This window comes from Elephantulus edwardii, unplaced genomic scaffold (genome assembly GCF_000299155.1).
Source record: "Elephantulus edwardii isolate Elephantulus edwardi_28Jun2011 unplaced genomic scaffold, EleEdw1.0 scaffold00066, whole genome shotgun sequence".
In the NCBI taxonomy this organism is placed as follows: domain Eukaryota; kingdom Metazoa; phylum Chordata; class Mammalia; order Macroscelidea; family Macroscelididae; genus Elephantulus; species Elephantulus edwardii.
The window spans coordinates 2217184-2239031 of NW_006399816.1; the positions used below are offsets into that span (position 1 = coordinate 2217184).

Sequence of the window (21848 nt, forward strand, 5' to 3'; positions counted from 1 at the left end):
GAGGGTGACGGCCTCATCAATGGGATGGCCGCGAAGCGTGCCGGCCGCCCATGTGGCTCAAGTCTGAAGCGGCAAGGCCCACAGGGCTGAGCTGATGGTTGGCAAAGGTTTGAGGCGGGTGGACAGCAGCCCCTGTTATGAGGGGTGCGCACCACGGGAGCCAGTGGGAACCTGGAATCTCAGGGGCACTGAGCAACTGACCTCCTCAGAAGCAAGGATATAAGTGTTGGCTCAAATTGTGGGCACCAATCCTCCAGCTCTCGGTCACCTGTTACCAAATCAGAACCAGCCAGACGTCTACTCCCCATGTGCTGGGTGCTTGATCTTCAGGGAGAACCCTCCACAAGTGTCCCCAGCTCACCTGTGCAGAAGCCCTTTCTGCTCTCATGGCTGCTTCCTGTCCAATAACCATCTCCTCAGAAATCCTGACACACAGTGGTCACTCAGCGTGGCAGTGACCAGGATCCCCTAACCCCAGGCAGGTCTCTATTCAGATGCTTTTAAGGTGCCATCTTCTCAGGGCGAACTGGACCCATTCCCCAAAGAGCATGCTAACCCTGGACATGGCACTTGGGGCTGCTGTGTTCCAGTGCTAAAATCCACTTGGAGCAAAACCTGAAGGAGGCTGGAGGCATGCGGGAGCCCCAACCGACTTCTGCACATCCTAGCAGTTCTCCCCCTGGACTCAATATGGGGTCTCCATCACCTGGTCGCAGCAGCCCTGGGGCCCGTGAACAGCACTGAGATCAGAGCACCCACTGTGGGGAGCAGCCCCACACATAAGGCACCTTCTTTAAGAAGTCAGATCTCAAAACAGCCACTCCCCTAGACACAGAAAAGTTAGAAAATGTTTGATACCTGGACAGAAACAAAGACCTTTGGCTATATATTTAGACCAGTTCTCTCTACATAACACATAAATCAAGTAACCAAAGACAGAAAAGCTGAGTTTGGTCGAATATGTTCAGATACCAACTTAGCTATCAGGCTGCCAGAGAAGAGTGACAGTTGAAAAAAAAAAAAAAGATCATACTTATCGAAAAATAAGAAAAATTCAAAACAAAACACTTCTTCAAACTATATTCTCAATCTGAGTGTGCTTAATATATCTCAGCTATGGATTATTTCTGATTTTTTTCCAGGTAGTGTAAAGACTTACATTTAAAACGATTTCTCTCAGATTCAAATAATACTGTGCCTGAAAACAGCATCTACACATCAGGTATGGTCCAAAGGGTGATTAAGCAAAAATAACCTTCCTCACCCCAAGCCTCTCTCCAGGGCTTCAAAAAGAGTCCCAGAGCACCCCTGGGCAGTCTGATGGACTGGAGCTCCTGCTAACCCTATAGGCAGAGTCTGGAGAGAGTGAGGATGCTGATGGGTGGCCCATAGGGGAGGGGGAGGAATGGGCCAGAGCTCACTGAGGGAGCCTGGCCACAGGGAAAGGCACTTCTCCAGGCGCCTGCAGCCAGCCTCCTGCCCAGGCCCTCAGGATGCCCAGGAGGAAACAGGATCACTGGGTCTTCAGGAAGCCAAGGTTTCAGGCTGCTCCCTCATTCCTACCAAGCCACCCCAGAAAAGGGCCTCTGACCCCCCCCAGAGGATGAGTGCATGAGCCATGATCTCGCCCACACTTGGAAGATGACTTCTATGTTCAGGTGTGAAGAGGTTTCCACAGATCCTCATGGAGACGTGACCAGACGCGGTGCAGGCTGAGGGCAGAGCAGCCGGCCACCTGCAAATGCTGGCAGGCAGTGAAGGGAGAGTGGTGAGCTTAGAGGGCGAGGTGTCCCCAGACAGGTGGAGAGTCACCTGTGGAAAGTGTGTGCATGAAAGGGCAAAAGCTATTTGGTGGCCGGGGCACAGCTGGCAGCCTGCAACCTCCAGAAGAAGATTCCTGGGTATAATTCTACCTAAGTCATATCTGAAGCAGCGACGTGCTTGCCTTTCTGAGGAAGTGCCTTTTCACACTGACCAGTGTCAGCTGACATCGCCACAGTCCAGCCTCAGAGGTCTGGACACTGTGGACAGCGTACATGGTCCATTACAGAGATATGCTGCCCGACACACCCAGGACAGCAAACACAGGGAGACATGCTCAGCAGAGCAGCTCTTGAAGCATGAAAACCCAGCATGAGTGACAGATGCTGTAAACAAGTTCTTGACAATAACCAACTGGATAGCCTGCCAGTTGGCCAGCTGGTCAGAAATCATGACCACAGTATGTTACCAAAATGCCATAGCATGAGGATGGCTGTAAACAGATTTGCTCCCCACCCCACGTGGAAGATGAGAAAGTGCGGTGTGGCTGGACCTCTGCCCAGCAGATTGTGCAGACCACATGGTACATTCTAGCTTCAGAGGGACAGAGATGTCTTTGCGGTTCACCCTTTTGGCACACTTTGGTTGTGAAGACAAGAGCAGTGTCTTGGTGGGGTGGGGGACACTCAGGTGTCCTCTTCCTCGTCGCTGACCAGCTCGCCCTTGTCGGGGCTGGCGTCCCGCTCACGCAGAAAGTCCTCTCGGATGGCCTCCAGCTCCGTCAGCTCCAGCCGGACCTTCTCCAAGTGGTAGGTGCGCCGGTTCCGGATCTGGCGCAGGGGGAATGGGTTCAGGTCTCCAAAGGAGATGCTGATCAACTTCCTGATGGGAGGCAGGGCAGACACAGCACGTCAGCAGGGCTGTGGTGAGGGCTCACATCAGCCTTCACTTCAGCACAACCCAAAGGCTCAGGAAGGAGGAGAGGGGACAGGGAACCGGGGCCCAGGTCACCATGCACCAACAGGCAACAGGCACAGTGGCCATAGGAAGAGGATTTTTAAGTACCACCAGACTCAGATTTGAGCTCTGTGTGACTTGGGGAAGCCAGGTTATGGAACCTTTCCTGGCCTCAGATTTCTCAGCTGTGCACTGGTTTGCGGGTGACCTACGCTAACAAATGCAAAGAACTCACAAGCAGTGTCTGGCACTTCCTCAGACAGGGAAGCATCAAGGAGTCTGACTTCTCAGGATTTGCACAGACCAAGGACTTCTGGAGCCACCGTCAGGCAACCAACTGACAGGAAAGGAACTGGCACTCAAAGCAATCCTGGCAGTAACTGACCATCACATCAGCAGAATAGCAAGTGTCAAACCACAGACCACAAAAAAAAGAATGAAGTTTGTAGGTTCTCAACCATCCCTAGGTCACTCACCAATTTACAATAATCCTTAGGAAAAAAGTCCTCCTAACTTGCTTCCAACTACTTGTCCATGGCTGAATAAAAGAGAATCTGAAATTATTCCATGCAGTAGATTTCCCACATGAATTGGGTCCACCTCAGTGGTCCCAGAGTGCTCACAGCAGAGACGTGTCCCTCCATCACTTAAGAGTGTTCAGGTTCCCTCCTTGCTCCCACCTCATTTCCACTGGGTCCTAGAGACCTCACTTCCCACCAGCAGAGCCTGTTTATGTTCTTCTAGATATCCTGATGGTCCAATAGACACAAAGCCCAGGAGAGGTCATGTTAAAGATAAATGTTAGGAGAGATTTCCTCCTGGTCTGTTAGAAAACCAGCTGTTTGCTGCTGCAACTATTCTCCACAGGCAGTTGGATAGCTACCCCAAAGGCCATGTCTCCCTGGTGGTCCTAACCTACCAGCTGCTCTGCAGGAGACAGACAGACAGACCAGCTCCTCCTGTGAGATTTCCAGCCTTCCATACCCAGTGGAGGGCTCTTACTTGGCAGAAATGAGATGATGGTAACATCTACTCAAACACTTCTACTGAAAACCTGCCAAAGGTATATACACAATAAACAATACACAGGTCTAATATTTTCCCTTTACTATTCCAAAATACCCAATTCTTTAGATATGTCTTACTCTCAGCTAAAGGATTCTCCTGAAAGGCAGTAAAAGGTCAGGAAGGCTTGCTTAAATGCCCAGCTCCCAGACTGGGTGCTAGAGCTGAGGACAGGAGTGACTGCGAACCAGAAACTCAACTGGGCCTTTCTACCTACAACTGTTAGCCCACAAACTTAAATGCTAAAATGCCCATCCCCTTCTCTGCTATAGGGAATTAAGACTCAAAGTTAAACTCAAATTAAAACAGTATTAGTCATTTATCTATCTGGCCAGTCAATGCTGACTGAGGCTTAGCAGCCCAGGCTGGGGACACAGGAGAAACTGGACACTGCTCGGCCTCAAGCCTGGAAGGTCCAGTTAAGAGATGAGACAACACTTAGCACCTTAAAGGCTCCCAGAAGTGCTGCTGCAAAGAGGCAGGGTTAGTTCCCCTGAACTTAGTGTACCACACACAGACTGCCTTAACTCAAGCAAGGGTAGGGCCAAGCGTCTGCATTATTTTTTGGCTGGTGATAATTTTTTAAAGTTATTTTTGTTGTTGTTAAAAACATAACAGATGGGATAGTAAAATGGTAAAACCACTATGGAAGGCAGATTGGCGCTGCCTCAAAAAGCTGAACATAAAAAATTCCGTATGACCCAGCTATTCCACTGCTTGGAATATACCCCGAGAGAATGAGAACTGAGGCCCAACAGAGATATGTACACCAACGTTAATAGCAGTGTTATTCACCATCCCAAGAACATGGAAACAGTCCAAATATCCAACCACGATTAAATGAATTGCTAAACGACGGTACGTTCACATGATGCAGGAGCAATGATTTCATAAATTACCACCTAACTTGGGAGGAACTGGAGAGCATTATGCTAAGTGAACCTAGTCCCATTAAGGACAAATTGTGATCATTATTGTAGTATGAGGATCCAAGGGAGTAAGGGGGAGCAGAGTGGGGAGGGTAGGGGGATGGATGGACAGGACATTAATCATAGGGCCGCTTAATTTGTTAGGTGGAGGGTGGGGTGGGTAAAGGAAAAGGGAAAGATCTGGTATGAAAAACAATATATACAAACTTTGTAAATAAACCAGTATTTTTAAAAAATGTTACTTGCAACAGAAAAAAAACCCAGCACCATAATAGAACATACACTAAATCAACAATTTCCACATGTGTAGTTCAGTGACACTGATGATTTTCTGTACAACGATTCTCACCCTCCTTTTCTGAACTCCCCCCGCCCCCCGCCCTCCAAAGGTCTCTCTCTCACTGATATCTCTTAATGACATCCCCCTGGACGACACTCCAGCAAGCTTTCAGAGGTGGTAAACTGCACAGAAGGAAACTGTGTATCTCTCCTACACAGAATGGTTGGTGGATCTGATGCCTTTGAGTTGGCAGCACAATTTCTTGGCACTTGGCCACCAGAGCTCCACTTGCTAAGGCACCTGAGAGGCCCTGGAGCAGGGACCTTTACGTTCCAGAGCAAACGGGTGGAGCGCGTGCACCAGAGCTTCTCACAAGGTGGCGCTGTGGGACCATCAAGGCTCCCCGCACCCGCACAGTGGAGCAGTGACAGCAGGCAGCGGACTGGGTGGGCTCCTGCCAGGCCGGTTCACGTGTGTTGTCCTGCAGCACGACTGCCCAGCACACAGCTGCCAGGACCGGGGCAGGGTCAGTGTTTGGAAGCTAAATGCTGCAGCACAGCAATATTTTTTGGCATGAAGAAGTTCATGGAATGTCACATGTAATCCTAACCTCAATGTGAAATTTGTGAACGCTGCCTGGGCTCATCCCAGGGCTCAGACACCCCAGGGCAAATATTATCCTCAGAGAACCTATTAATCATTATCAGTCAGGCTACTGCTGGTGGTGTAGGAAGCCTGAAAATAATAAAAAAACCCACCCTCTGGAAAAAAGATTCCTCAAATGAGTGAGGACTCCTAAGGAACCAGATTTGACTCTGGCCAGCACTTCTGCTCTCGATGTCCACTTCTCCAATGCCTGCGGCCTTGCTCAGTAACAGCACAAGGTGTAGCGTCTCACCGTGGCCACACTTTGCTCCCGAGGCTCTGTTCTGACTGGGGGTCTGCTCCCACCTGCGCCTCACCTCTGTGGCTGGGGAGACAGCGACTGCTGGTCCCTATTCCCTCACAGCCAGGAGTGCTTATCAGGGGCAGCCAGTGGTTTCCAAGTGGATTGTGACCCACTCGTGGATCAGGGAATTAATTTAGTGGCCATGATGAGCATCTTGGATAAATGATAGAGAATTTAGTAAATTATCAGCATGTATTGCATAGACCTTTAGTAAGATTTATACATTTCAACAAATTCTCCAGTTTCAATTATACATACTCTAGGATGTGTGTCCTAGGCCATGGTCAAAGGGTCTGAAAAATAGTAATAAACCTCAAGTATTTCTTATTGAGGGAGGTAGTGATGGTTCAGATCTATTTGTCACAGGGTTGCTATGAGTGGACAGCACCTAATAACAACAAGGCCAGTAGGTATAGGCTATGATCACAGGCTGAGGAGAGAGGGACATGATTCCTGAACACTCAGTTGCCTGGATCACAAACCTGGGAATCCTGAAGCTCCAATTCTTTCTCTAAATTCTCTTCAATCTGCCCCCTCCCTCCATCTTTGGGGCCGCTTCCTCCCTCGTACCCTCCAACGTGTTCTAGTTGGTACATCTCCCAACCTGACACGTCTTCCTCCCACTTCACCCTGCAGAGCCCTCCCAACACTCGGGATAAAGTACAAAGTTGTAGACATGGTCTATAAGTCGCAGGGACAGCCCAGCTCTGCCCAGCCTCAGCCTCAATCAGAGCACTTTCCTCACATCTCCTGTTTCCTCATGTGGTGATGGCCTGGTAGCTCTTCTGTTGTCGTTGTGTGCTGTTGAGTTGGTTTAGACTCATCGTAACCCCATGTGGCAGAGAACTGTCTATAGAACCCCACAGGGCTGTGGTCTCTGAGAGCAGATCACCGGGGCTTTTCCTCACAGAGCTGATGAGTGGGTTCAAAGTGCCAACCTTTCCATTAGGAACCAAGTACTTAACCACCAGAGCTGTGATCTATGTCTACAGTTTTTCCTTTCCTTTCCCTTCCTTCCCTTCTCTCTCTCTCTCCTTTCCTCCCTCTCTCTGGCTCTCACATCTCTGGACCACTCTGGACACTCAGTGCATCCTCTGCCCATGAGCCCCTCTCCTGGCTGCTCCTTCCAGCTCTCTGGTGACCGAGTCTGTCGCCAGCCCATCATGGCCTATGCTTTCTCCAAGACAGTACCGATCCAAGAAATTTAAAAAAAATGTTGCTTCTGGTTATTGGGACTGTTGTTTGTTATATAAAGGACAAAACCATTGTTTGTTTCTGTTCCCCTCTCATCTCTGGCAGCCCCATTCCCACTCCTGTGCTCACACGCTCCTCACTCCTTTTCTGCTCTGTGTCACACGCAGCACGCTCAGGACGGCTCTGGGGAAGCAGAGGTCGAGGACGACAGAAGGACAGGCTTGTGCTGGGAAGGCAGAGGCCAGGGATGTAGGCAAGGACAGGTCCATGCTTGGGTAGGCAGAGGCCGGACGACAGAAGGACAGGCCCATGCCCAAGGAGGCAGAGGTTGTGGACAAGGGAAGGACAGGCCCGTGCCCAGGAAGGCAGAGGTCAGGGACGCTGACAAGGACAGGCCCAAGCCAGGGGAGGCAGAGGCCAGGGACATAGGCAAGCACAAGCCCATGCCAGGGGAGGCAGAGGTCATGGCTGCTGCTCTCTCTGGCCAGAGAACCATCCCCAGAACTCACCGAGCATCCAGGATAGTGCGGGTGAAGGAACGGAGATACTTGAAGATGGACATCGAGTCTTGTAATTTTAGGATTTCCTCTTCTTTGTATTTAAAAAGTGCCAGGGCAAAACGGAAAATAACCTGAGGAATGGACAGGACAATCTGTCAGCAGGGGAAGTGTCATGACCCCAGGATAGCTGGGACTGGGGTCATGGATGTGTGTGTGGCTGTCCCCTTAGCCTTAGCTGGCAAGGCCCTCCCTGGGGCAAGAGGTTGGTCTGAGAGAAAACTCCTACAAGCTGGGAAAAGACAATTTTTATACAGCAAAAAAAGGAATTCTTTAGGTATTTTCTGACAACACTGTTTGTTGCTAGGGTTGAAGCATTTCTGTACAGAGTGGACAAGGGCAAAAGATCAGAATTTTTCATTCACTCAGAAGCTTTCACTCCTGAGAAAGCTCCAGAGGCGATCTGCAGCTCAGCTAACAGAGCCTGACTAGTGACTTGAATACACTGAAAGAGAATTTGGTTTTCACATACTTGTTTTGGGGTGCTGTGCTGGAAGTTAGAGGAAACGGGCTCCTGGTGGTTTTGCAAGTTTCACAGCTTTGTCCACATCCAAAGGGCTTGGGTGCCTGCACCCAACTGCAGGTTCCTTCACAGGGTTCAACAAAAGAAGTCACCCTTCTTTTACCATATGCCTGGTGGCCAGCACTTCCTTCAAGGACAGGATGCACTTGCCCACATGGACGAGACAAAGCTATTGCGACTGTCACTGCAGTAGTATGAAATGATGAGGGACAGGACACAACCCACGGTGCCCACGACCATGGTACCATTACACAGGTTTCTGGCTTTTCACCCTGTGTCCGACTTCACTGTGACACTGTGATAACCCCCATGGGTTTATGTGGGTAGACACTCCACCACCAACGCGCCCACAATTATCAAGTGTGTGTACCTGAAAACTGCTCAGTGTGGAGGCAAACCCACCTTTGGTCCCTCGTAAAGGAAAGAGTCCCATATTTTAAAGAGGATGTCACTGACGACACTATCCACAAACACCACCAGGAACCAGTTGAACGTGATGAGGGTGTAGTCAACTTTATACTGCTCAAAGTGGGTGTGCAGCCGAGGCAGCTTCTCACTCATGAGGTCTCTAAACACGCGCTGGTCCACCTGGAGAGAGAACAGAAGTGACTGTCTGTGGGCTCCCCACCAGACAGCACACACTGAGCACCTGCAGGCAGGAGGTCCAGGTGTAACCTGGGGAGAGAGCTGTTCTCCACATGATCTGCTCCCAAAGCAGCTGACCCAGCCCATGATGGCGCACACCAAGCACCCACCATATGTACTAGAGCAACCACGGCGGCCCTCGCTGCCATGGGGCACAGAGAGGTGAGTGAGGTGGGGTGGGAGATTGGGATGTCCACAGCCTGAAGCCAACTCTTAGACTCAAAATGTCTGCGAACAGATCATTGCAAAGGGTTGGCAGAACAGTTATGCTGATACTAAGGGCGATAAACCTGAGTCCTGGGCAGATAGGTCTTCAGTTAAAGAGAAAGTCATTATTTACTGGCCTGCATGCAGCAGTGAGATGATGGGCAGTGCAAGTTATTTATACTCAAATACTAACCTAGAGGCTGAAGGTCCAAACCTGCCCAGCAGCACCATGGAAGAAAGGGCTGGCAATCTCCTTCCACAAGGATGACAGCCAGGAAAGCCCTATGGAGCAGTTCTATTCCATAACACCTGGGGGCGTCATGAGTCACAATGAACACAATGCAAAGTGACACATTTTATTTTTTTAAAAATTTAAGGCAGTGAAGGTAGCAGAGTCTGAGTCTCAGCTTTACACTTGCTAGCTGGGTGGCCTTGAACAAATTATGTTCTTAAAGCTCTGTGTATTGGCTAGAAGAGAGCTGATAGTATCTACCTTACAAAGCTGCTGTGAGGATCAAATGAGACTTTTATAAACCACCATGCACAGGACAGACAGGCAACAGGTGGTTATTATCGCTCTGTCAGGCATGGGGCCATGCTGGGCAGAGGGCTGAAGAAGATATGGATCAAAGACGAGTGCTGGGCCAGACAGAGGGCTTACTGCACTAACTGTGGTCAGGGCTCAGGTAGAGGTATATGCACAAGTGCCATGGGACCCAGAGTGGGCCCGGCCAGGACCAGAGGAACGGTGCTCATGGCGGGAGGGTGGGGTTCCAGGCAGGAGGCTTTGAGGTGAGATGGCACAGCCTGGCATGAGCTAGTACATAGGGCCCAGTACTTCACCAAGGTGTCCAGACATCACCCTACAGGCCAGGGCGGTCACTCCTCCTACCACCCACACACAAAAACTATTTTCAACAATCACCCATTCAGCACCTTATCAGTGTGTATATATACACAAAACAGAAAGAAACAAAACAATATTTAACTTTACAAGGTAGGCTGCACTTTGAAGCTTTCAGTTCAAATCTAACCCATTTCATTTGAAGAATAAAGGTGGTTCTGATCCCCCCAGGCTGAGCCCTGGTACAGAAGAACAGTGGCAATGAGAGCATGGGAGGCGCTAGGCGAGGGAGGTAGCTGGATGTGTGCTTGAAGCCGCTCTGTGGCTGCCCCAGGGAGGCTTAGCTGGTGGGGAGCTGGCTAGAGAGAGGGTGCAGCCTGCCGAGGGGTCGAGAACAAGTGGGATCAGGAGTATTTTGGAGAAAAAATCTGAAAAACTTGAAAGTTCCTTTTGGGGATGGTTGGAAGTCAAGAAAACGAGATGTTCAGTATCCCCAGGCTTCTGACTACAAGGCACAGAGAGGGCAGAGACTTGGACCCGTGAGTTTAGATCAGTACTGGGGGCTGGACTAAGGGAGACTGGGACATGCTGGCGTCTGAGGGGTATCTCCACTAGGCTTATCACAACCTCAAAAGATAGGGGCTGGGGGTCCATGGGAGCCTTGGGTGAGAAGAGAGGTTATGACTGGTGGTTGTCAACACTTGAAGAAGAATGAGATCACTGAGGGAAGCAAGTATGGGATGCACAGTGGCTGAAGCCATAGACCCATGGAATAAAGACAAAGATGAGGAACAGCCAGTTCCCTGTAAAGTATGGAAAGACTTCAAGCTTATTAGGAAGCCAGGAAGCATCATATAAACCAAGTTTCTTGTACACTGCTAATGCGAGTATAAGCTGACGCTACAATCATTTTGGAGTGTAATTTGGTGATAGTCAATAACATATGAAGACATTCATCTCTCACAGCAAAAGCATTTCTAAGAACACAGCTCAGAAAAACCTCCAAAATTTCCAAGTGTGTACCAGTCAATTCAGGACAAATGGTGAGGTAATAATGGGGATTACTAGACTATTAAAATAACTAGAAAGACAAATACTAAATAATTTAATAGAGAAAAATATTTGGGGGAAGATAACTTAAAACATTTTTTTAAAAAAATCTGTCCCCCTGTTGAAAGTTTTGTTTGTCTTGGTAAAGAAGCTTTGACAATTAAAAATGTAAACAAAACAAAAGTTATGGTTAAATAGTCTCAAGTAAGCATTACTAGTTGAAAGTTAACTTACAATTTAAAATGCAAAATAACTTCCAACAGGGACACAGAATTGCCCTATTGCCTCCCTATAAAATGAAAAGTGAACAAAATATTAAAAGGCTCTTCAAAAGCTGGAAGAAGCCCCCTCCTGTGCTTCAGACAAACCTAACCTGGAAGCTCTCCCCGGTCATCCTCTGGAAGGCTGCCCCTCTCTTTGTTGTTCTCCTCTCTGAGGGTGGAGCCAGCATCACTCACTAGTAACAGCCTTTCTTATCTACTTGTATCACTCCATTCCTCAACATTTCATTCACACATCTGCCACCTTCAAGCCTGGCTAGTGCTGGGAAAATAGCAGGAGAGATGGATGGACCAACTGACTCATTCAGACTGGAGGATCAGGGCTGAAGTCACCTGGGAAGAAGGGAAGCACAAGCTGCATTTGAAGTGGGAGGTGCATATACACGTCTTCATTGGATCAGGAGGCTGATTGCCTCGTTCTTGAGGCAGCTGAGGGGCCCGGCAGGGACTGGCTGTCAGGGAACTGAAAAGCTTGGCCTGAGACTCCTTCCCCATCCTTGGTGCTGAGCAAGGTCCTGGCACCCAATATGCACTGAAATGATGAAATTAGTGGGGAATGGGTGGGCCTCTGGACTGCAGCAAGGGTCTCAGGGCTTGGCACTTGGCTCAATAGTGTCTGTCCAGTGCTGAGGGCTGACTGCACACACTAAGCTATCTCCATGATCAAATTAGGTTTTACAAAGTGTCTACTGTTAGGAGAACAATGAAATAAAGTATGTACAAAAAAATGAGGACTTCCAAATTATGCCAATTAAGAAGTCTGTGATGACACAGGAAAATGCTCACGCTCTAACGTGAACCAGCCAGGCTCAGCATACTCTCAATTTAAAGATTAGTATGTGTGAGAGGCTGGGCTTTTTGAGGAGGACTGAGGCATCAGGATTGGAGGCACACTCATCAACAACCTATGTTATGCAGATGATACAACCTTGCTTGCTGAAACTGAAGAGGACCTGAAGCGCTTCCTGTGGAAGGTCAAAGACTGTAGTCTTCCGCATGGACTGAAGATCAAAATCAAGAAAACAAAACATCTCACCACTGGGCCAACAGGCAGCACCATGATAGATGGAGAAGAGATTGAGGTTGTTAACAATTACAGCTTGCTCAGTTCCACAATCAACACCGGCAGTCAGGAAATAAAAAAATGAATTGCACTGAGAAAATCTGCTGTCAGGGACCTTTCCAGAGTATTGAGAAGCAATGATATCAGTCTAGAAACTAAGGTGCACCTGATCCAGGCCATGGTCTTTTCAATTACTTGCTATGCATCAGAGAGCTGGACAATGACTAAAGATGACAGAAGAATTGATGTCTTTGAGTTGTGGTGCTGGAGAAGAGTCTTGAACATACCACAGACCACCAAGAAAACAAGTAAGTTTGACCTGGAGAAAGTGAAACCAGGTTTCTTCTTGGAGGCTAGGACTTTGAAGCTCTTGTCTCATATGCGTTGGGCATGTGGCCAGGAGGAATCAGTCCTTGAAGGACATTATACTTAGAAGGGTGGAGGGATAGCATAGGAGGAAAACTCTGGATGAGATTGATTGATACAGTAACTAGAGAAATGGAGATAGGTGCGTCGGAGTCAGTGAGACTGGCTCAGGACAGGGCTGCTGTGTACAGGATCGCTATGAGCTGCAGGAGACTTGACAGCACATAACAAGAACAACAATGCGCAGGACAAAAAGAAAGTAAGGGAATACATACAAATGTGCCTCTCTGTTTGGCAGGATGACAGGTACTCTTCATTTTCTTCTTTCTGTATTGCCTAATTCTTTTCAGCAAATGTTCACTACTTTCATAATTATCAAAAGTTTCCTTAGAATTTACAATCTTGTTTTTAAGGCAAATGATGCAAATATTATACCTGAAATGGGCCTTTCTTTTTTTACTTAAATGACAATATAAATAATAACTATTATTGAATTTTTACAACATTCTAGGTATTAGGTTACTATCTTATGCATCATCTGAATTCAAGTTCAAACAATCTATATCAGGAAGATACTATCTCATCTATGGGGAAACTGAAGCAGAGGCTACTAAGTGATGGGTCCAAGTTCCACAGCACACAGAGGAGAGGACTGACCTCCTGCCTGGCCCGTGCTCCCACCCGATGTGTTCCACCTCAGTTCAAGGGAATTAAGAAAGCAATGTTTCTCCTTTCTTATTCTGAATTATTGTCACTTGGGATTTTAAATGTGAATACTCAAAGCTATTAGCTTTCTACTGTCTATGAATACATAATAATTTCTTTACTGAGCTCTTTAATCCCACCCCACTGTAACTCCTGCCTCTTCCCACTGCTGTTTATCTCTTTACACACTACTGTAACAGAAAACCAGACCTGTAGGCTAGTAACTAAAGTGAAATTGTCCTATGGAGCCCAGATGAGCCTTCTCCTGGGATGAGTCAGCATCTCTAAGGCTGGGACAGGGGACTGGAGGCAGTGACTGTGAGGACAGCTGTCCCCAAGAAGGCCATAGCTCAGTACCATCTCACCATCCTCCTGTGACATTCTGAGAGGCAGCAGGCAGTGTGGGGTGCCCCAGAGGCTGGGTCCAAGGTCTAGCCAAGCACCTTTGGTCAGTACTTAGTGTTCTTTGACCTAGTTTTCAGCAGTAAGATGGAAATAATGATCCTTACACCTTGCAGAGGGAGCCCAAGTGGTGGTAGTGCATAACATATCAAGCTGCTAACTGAAAGGTTAGTGGTTTGAATCCACCAGCTACTCCAAGAGAGAAAGATGAGTAGCTTCTTCCCATAAAGTTTACAGCCTCAGTAGCCTGATGTAGGGTTACTGTGGTGGGGACTGACTTGGCAGCCCTAGGCTGGGATGCCTTGTAGAGCTTCATGAAGCGTGAAGCTGCTGGCACAGGGATGGTATCCACTAAATGCAAGCTTTCCCTAGAGAGAGTCTGCAAAAGCTCAGATGTCCACTATGCTGGTGCAAGGGTCTGCTGACCAACCTAAGGACAAGCCAGCAATAATAACAGCAGCATGCTAACTGCTGTGCAGAAGCCTGAGCTGGCCGCTGGAAACAGAAGCCAGACTCTGCAGTCTGGCCCTGGGCAGAGGGGAAAGGCATCACAGAGTTAACACTGAGCACGAGCTTTCTGGGGAAACAAGCAGGGGAAGATACTTTAAGTAGAGGGAGAGCATCCACAAAGCACACATAGCCTAGGGCATGACCAAAGAGCAGGGGATTCTAATCCAGGCAATGAAACTGTGTGCCAAGAAGCTATGTGGTCCCCAGTGGACAGGTGACACCAAGATGTGTAAACACAGCCTCAGTGGCCATGCCTGGACTTTATCGTGAAGGCTCTGATAACTCCCTCAGACTCCAGAAGGGGATGGCATGATTGCATCTGAGAATGAGAGGGAACGTGGGTTCATGAAGGCAGAAAGGAAGGTAAAGAGGCAACTATATTGGTGTAGGAGAAAGACAATGGCGACTTGATAGAGGTGGAGGGTCAAAGGGCATATAAAGGAGAGCCTCCAGGAGGTAATAGTGACTGGCATGTGATTCTGGGTAAGATAGGAAAGAAATGAAGAAGCGACTCAGATTATGGTTCTGAGCAACTGAGGTGGGTAGTGGAGATGGTTACAGGGGAGCAATGATTCTTCCGCAAAGCTGCAAATGCGAACAAAGAATCAGGAGAACAGAAACCACTCTGAATACACAACAGAGGGGATTGTACTCACAGAGCTGTTAATAGTGATTGCAGAGAAAACTAAGGCCAAACAGCTGATGGGAAGGAAGCCCAGAGGAGCAATGGCAAGAGTCACTGGCTTCCTCAGGCTGGAGGAACAAGGGGAAGAAGGGAGGGGACTGCTGGCATGGAGAGTCCACCAGCTGGGAGCTGAAGTCACGATGGCGGGAGGGAGAGACACCTCCACCTCCCACTCCAATTCAGGAACAGGGAAACGGCCTGCGGGCCAGCCCTGTGACCCAGCACAGAGCAGCATGGACTGTGAGCAGGCACAGGTGTGGCACAGACTTGGAAAAGGGGCTACCACACAGCAGGTACCGACACAGGCCCAGCGAGTGAGCAGGGTGGCCAGACAGGAAGTAGAGAAAGGGACAGATGGGGACCCCTGCTGGCAGCAGCCTCAGCTCAGCCTGGGGAAGGGGTGCCCTGGACCACTAGGACAAGAGGCTTAGTTCAGGGCTGTCCTCACATTGGAGACAAAACTCTGGGTTCTCTCAGTTCACATTATCCTACTGCCTCCTAACATCGAACTCCAGGAACAGTGATCATGGAACGCATGGCTCAGAACTCCTGCCCAGTGGCCCCTGGGCCCATTATCCCATGGGCTCAGAAGCCAAGAATGTACACAGCAGGATCACAGATGTGGGTCCCTTCCTGTGGAGTTCCAGTGCCTTCAATGAAGGTGATCTTTACTTAAGGACTTCCCACTGTCTTGTACAAATGTTCTTAGAACTGCATGTTCTGAGAGGAGGCCCACGTCTCCTCTTGTCCACTCCTTCCTTCCGCTGGCTTAGAGATTCCTGTCCTTCTCTGCTTCCGTCTTCCCCTTTCCCAGATAACACCTTGCAAATCTCTTGCTTGAATGATCTCATCTGCTTCTGGGAAAACCTGAACTATTATGCCTGTCTCCCAGAGTATCCCTGGATTCCAGTTTAGCTTAGATCTGTGCCCAGGAGGAGTATGCTAAGCAAAGACTAGAATTAGCAGTTTCTCTGTGTGATTTAACAATCAACTGACCATCTCCAAGTAGCCCCATCCACAGCCTCAGGGCTACACCTGGTCTTGCTGAGCTTTGTCCTGGACCCCTTGATACATCCCCCCACAAAGGTTCAGTCCAAGTTACCCTGCAAATGTAACTCTACAAGGTGATGGCTGAAGCACAGTGTTTTTAGAAGTACCTGAGATCCTAAAAGGGTCTTTGTATAATAGTCTCGAGGCATGAAAACTTCCACTATGGTAACAAGACACCAGAAAGCATCTTCTTGTTCCAGGTACAGGAGGGCCACTGCCACCAATCTACAAGCAAACAGAGAAGGTGAAGGTGAGAGCCAGCACACCCAACCTGCATCCAGGAAACAGAGTGCACTGCCAGTCTTCTCAGAGACACCTGTGTAACGTCATTTCCTCTCTCCTGGCCAGAGTGGTTTCCAGTTCTCTGGTAAACAAGTAGAAAGTGTTCCCTGACAAGTGAGCTATGTTCTAAAGCTCAAGAAGCAAAGCTTTCACACTGCTTCCCAATGCTAAAACAAATGCATTAAAAAAAAGGTCTGTTTTCATTATAAAATTTTTGCTAATGCAGCTAATTTCCATGAGTTATTGCTCAATAGAGTTTCAACTATTCCTTTTATGGACAAGTAATCCAGGAGCAAATGTGATGGAAGTGGCAAAGATCACAAGCTTAACAACAGCTTTCCCGGGGTCCAGCTTCCGCTCAGGAGAAACTGTGACTGGCCTTCTGGAAGGAACGAACACACAGTGTACACATGAGGTGGAAGAGGAGACTATGGGTCGACTGTCGCTGGTTCATAATGAACTTGTGGGTCCAATTATTTACATGCTGTTACTGATCAAGAAATAGTTTATTCAGTAATCTCAGGGATCCCAGGCATGGCCCTGAGCAGGCATTCAGGACAGAGATGGTCAGCAAGAGGTCTGAGAGAAGCTGAAACCCTAGAACACCTGTTTGTGGCATAAAACGTGGGCGCCTTACTCACAGACAAAAAAATCCTAAAGCTCTTTTTTGGGATTCCCCCCCACACACACACTTTTTCTAAAAAAAAAAAAAAATAGTATGTGATGAATTCACCACAAATTAAGAATGAGAGAGGAAGCAGAGAAACAAAAAAAAAGTAAAAAAAGACTTGGGGTAGGTGGAAAGAGGCTGCTCTGAGTGGGCCCAGAAAGAAGAGTGAGCAGCAAGGTGACAACTGGCAGAGATGGGAGAGAAAACCAGGAAACAAGAGCACAGGCACCACATTCCACAGACCCAGCAAAGGGACAAGGAGCTCCAAACCGGCAGGGCTAAAAAAACAAAACAAACAAACAAACAAAAAACCGGCAGGGCTTTGGGGGATATAATTCTAAACTGATGCTCAAGAGGATCGGTGTGAATTATCTTTAAAAGGCTAGAGTTCTGCCACTAACATTCTGGGTACTTTTGTAGGCAAGGCCATGCATAAAATATACTAAGGGGGGAAAATCCAATGAAACGATTAATATTTAAAAGCTTTAAAGTTGATGGGGTTGGAGAGATGGGTGGACAGAGAGCTGCTCTGGGAAATTTACCTATTCTGGATCCCATGGCAATACCAGATTACAAAGCACACCACTTTTCTTAGGGTCCCCAAAAAAGTGTGCTTGAGTCTCACTGGGATCACTTAGGCTTGAGGGGTTGTCCGCTGCCAGGAACTTTCAAATGGAGCCTGCCATGTGATTTGTGGATTTAAGCCAAACAAGGCAGCTTTGCCGGGAAGTATCCCAGTTACAATCCAGGCCATTTGCCCCAGGATTAGCTGATGTCCCTTTTACCTTCTATGGGGCACATGCCCTCTCTTCACCACTATTTGGTTTCACGTTTTAACTCAGTGACATTCCAGCTTAAAAACCGTTCCTTCTGCAATACTTTTAAGTTCAGATGCAAACAGACATCTCTTATCTAGAGGTTAGTAACTGGCAGAATCAGTCTTAAAAAGGCCCATGAACATCCAGAGTACATGCCAGCATTCCAAACCCCAGCTCATGTACTTCACTCACGGGGGAGCTCCAAGTACACGCACAGGTCCTCTTCGTTCTTACTTTATTCATACCCAGAGTGGTTTCCTAGTTTCATTACACAGAATAGGACAGAAAAGGACAATTACAACAACAGCAGAAAGTGTATCAGGCAGGTATGAATCAGACAGGTTGTAAGGAGCAGGCATGAGCAGGCAGGAAGCCCAGCTGTCCTGGGAGCAGCTTCAGAGACACCTCAGTACCTCCTGAGGTTCGTCCACTGTGAGCCTGTGTCTTTAAGAAAAGGTCAGAGGCTCTTCAGTTACCTCTGTTTTGCAGGGAAGTATTTAAGAACTTTGAAAGGTTATAGTGAGAAAGAAAACAAGTTTAGGCTTTTCCAGGCTGACTAATTGCTTAGGGGGTGAGGGAACCCTTGTTTAAACAAGGAGTATCCACTTAGTGCATTATAAAATAAATGGAATCAAACCTCTAATCAAAACCAAAGTATGATGCCAAACAGCCAGGAAGAAAGAGAGAGAGAGGGGGGCGGGGAAAAAGGGGGAAACCAATTAGCTTCAAGAGAATATTACTTTGGAGTTCTTAACTCCAAAAGTATGGAGTATTGCCAAAAGTATGTCTGGTTCTCCTAATTATTTCAGAGTTGAGGATATGCATAATTACACCAGTTTGCTATACAAGTTCTTTCCCTTAAATGATTGGTTTTTCTTGGCTTGCTAGTAGGGACAGGCGGCTAAGACAATGCCTGGCACCTTGATGTTCTCCTGATGGGATCTTAATGGCAAAGGGCGCTCTGTGGACTGGACACTCACCTGTTTAAACCCTGGCAGTAGCCAATGTCAGGATTCCGCCAGGAGAAGGCCAGGAGGACATTGCGTAACTTCTGTATGCCTTCTGAGGTGGGGCAGGAGTAATGTTTGTTGTTGGGCAGCGTCCGCAGCAAGTCCAGCTCAATCTGCTTGGAGGCTGGGTTCTGCTTCTCCAGTGCCTTCTGAAGCAACGTCTGGAAGTAGCCAGGCTCAGTGCTGTCCTTGAACTTCCTCGTGTGTAGGTCCACACACCATTTCCACACCTTGGAGCGATGCTCGTGGGGAATACCTGCCCGGATCAGGTTTTTCAGTTCTGGAGAGCACATCATCTCCCTGTTCATGGTGCTCGCAAAGTAGTTCTCCCACTTGACCCCTGTGGAGATGTCCTGGTTTTCTGTGAGGTAGAGAGTCTTCAGGTCCAGCGCACGGACTTTGGCTACCAGCTTCTCTTCCTCATCGTCCTCAGGGACAGTCCTAAATCCATAGATATCATATTCACTGTTGAGAAAATCAAAATGAAAAGTCAAAATGATGGCATCTTAGCAAAAAAGACCAATGACAGAGAATAAAGAACCTAGAAATAAGCCTGTTATGTACAGTATTTTTTTTTAAATTTTTATTGTATTATTTTTACGTGTACTGTCAAATATGTACAGTATTTTAACAGGCAATTTAAATTAGCAATGAAAAGTGAACTTCTCAATCATATAATTGGGATTACTGGCTTTCCATATTAAAGATATTGAATTAAATTCTTATTGATAGCATATAGAAAAATCAGTTCCATAAAGATTAAAATTCCAAATGTGAAAAGTACAAATGAAAATACAGACAAGACTACAAAACAAGATTGATGTATTTGGCTACATTAAGACATGCATATGTATATTTAAACATCATATTCAAGCATATGTATAGTTTCTAAGCTTCAAAAGACACTGAAAAAAATCCAAAGACCAACCTCAAGAACAATTAAAAAGATATTTTTGGTTATATATATTGTTTTTTTTCTATTTTTTTAAAATTTAAATTTATTAGTAATTTCAGTAAAAATTTTATTAGTAATTTCAGTAAAAATTTACAGAGACTTTGGATTTCCATTCATTCATTGTTGCACTTTTCTCCCCTCCCAACCCTCCCCCCAGTACACTAACCTCTTGGAAAAGTAAAAGAAAAATTCTTTCATTGTTTTACAAACCCTCCCCCAGGTCCACTCCACCATGTAGCCTTTGCTCTAGACCCCTGTCATGACAAATTTGGTTATATATATTGTTCTTATATGCCATTCAGTTGCCTGCAACTCATAGTGGTCCTAGACACAATAGCTCTGAAACCTGTCCTTTCCTGAGCTAGTCTGTCTCTGACACACCTACTCCCTTTACCTCAGTTACTGACTGTTGTCAATCCACCTCCTTCAGGGTCTTTCTCTCTTGCACTATCTTTCTGCCCTTCCAAATATGATGTCTTTCTCCAAGAACTTGTCCCTCCTGGCAACATGTCCAAAGTATGTGAGATGGAGCTTCAAAATCCTTGTCTCCAAGGAGCAACTTGGTTTCACCCTCTCCAGGACAAATCTGTTTTCTTTGCAGTGTACAGAATGTTCAATATTCTTCTGTAGCACCACAACTCCAAGACATCGATCCTTCTTCTGTCAAGTTTAGTCATTGTCCAACTCTGTCTCTCTTTCCCCCTCCTTTATTTTATACGTGTTTACTTACAAAGTTTGTATACTTTTCCTCCCACAATCAGATCCTTGCCATTTCTTTACCCACCCCTCCCCAGTCATATTCCAACTCTCTGAAACATAGAAGTAATTGCAAAGGCCTGGATCAGGCATGCCTAGTCTCTAGACTCTTTCTGTGCATTCCCAAGTTCATTTGAGGGGCAGGAATAACTATGACTTTGATTCTTTATTCAGTGAGGTATGGACCTAAGTGTTTTTTCACTTAAAAAGAAAATTTACTTCCCTACTTAGGGGCTCATTTTGCTTTCAAACCACAAAGTGTGTCTCAGAAGATAATTTCCACTCCTTGGAGGCTTGGCTCCTCTTGCTGCAGGACCAGAAGGAAGACCACCTTGCATGGTATATGGGAAAAGGGTTTAGAATCAAAAGACCTGAACTGAGTTTTAGTTCTCCTATGCATGTATTACTGGAAAGATGAGGATAAAATCTGGGCTGCTGATAGGATAGGGGTGATGAGCAAGAACTGTGTCAAGATCTCTGTGAACGGCCATTACTTATGAACTGGGGGAATGGGACCACTGCGTGGCTGCACCAGCAGCAGTCACCAGCACCTTACCTGACAAGATGAGGTTTAACAAACGCTTGCTCTGGATGCTCCGGGCTCTCAACCTGCAGTGCGTCCTCCAGCAACTGAGCGATGACCTCCCGGGCAGGTCCTTGTTCTTCCGAGCAAACTGGTGTCTTCACTTCTTGAAGCAATATCAAGTATTTACTTTCTATTTGGCAGAGTTTGGCTTCTAGGCTAGAATACTGCAGAGAACGCAGTGGTTACCGCCACTCAGACAGAGAAAAAGCAATCCTTAGGACCTCAAGCACTCTATGAGTGACAAGCCTTGAAGTATTATTAGGAAATGAGAGTCAGCTCTTATCCAAGCTAAGGGGTTTATTTATGCCAGTACCATTTATCATCTTTAGCAGGCCATCTTCCTTAGATGGGCCTGGCACAGAAGGATGCTGACAATGTCTCTGGAGGTCACACTCACATCAGCTCTGAGCAAGGGGATGAGCAGCAGAAACCAGGCTGCACGCCAATTACTGAGGTCAGGCTGACTGCCACAGTGGCACGTGAGCCATCAGTGGCCACCCCATGAGATACTGAGTTACCCAGGAGTGACCCAGGGAAAGCTCCCATCTGTCACTTTATACCACAATTAAATGTGCCCCTAGAAAATATGCTGGAACAGTTTTAGAAGGTGCTTTCAGGACTGTTAAAACAGGTATATAACAGATGTTGGACAGTCATTATAACTAATGTTTGTGGTCTCTTTATATTTTGCAAAGCCCTTCCCATCAATCTATCTGCCTCTCTCACCAATTCTATCCAGTTCACAGAA

General features: G+C 47.2%; 1 protein-coding gene across 2 annotated transcripts in view; it reads right to left on the minus strand.

The window, feature by feature from the left end:
- Positions 1–2447: 2447 nt before the first annotated feature.
- TBC1D2B (TBC1 domain family, member 2B) overlaps positions 2448–21848 on the minus strand; it is a 120332-nt gene continuing 100931 nt past the window's right edge. Inside the window, exons 8-13 of one of the 2 annotated variants that reach the window (XM_006888256.1) lie at positions 21071–21264; positions 18774–19268; positions 16131–16248; positions 8618–8803; positions 7645–7766; positions 2448–2643 (exon numbers count right to left, since the gene is read on the minus strand). In XM_006888256.1, the coding sequence (XP_006888318.1) occupies positions 2448–2643; positions 7645–7766; positions 8618–8803; positions 16131–16248; positions 18774–19268; positions 21071–21264 (1311 nt within the window). The remainder of the gene's footprint in view (positions 2644–7644; positions 7767–8617; positions 8804–16130; positions 16249–18773; positions 19269–21070; positions 21265–21848) is intronic. The other variant, XM_006888257.1, reaches the window with a different exon arrangement.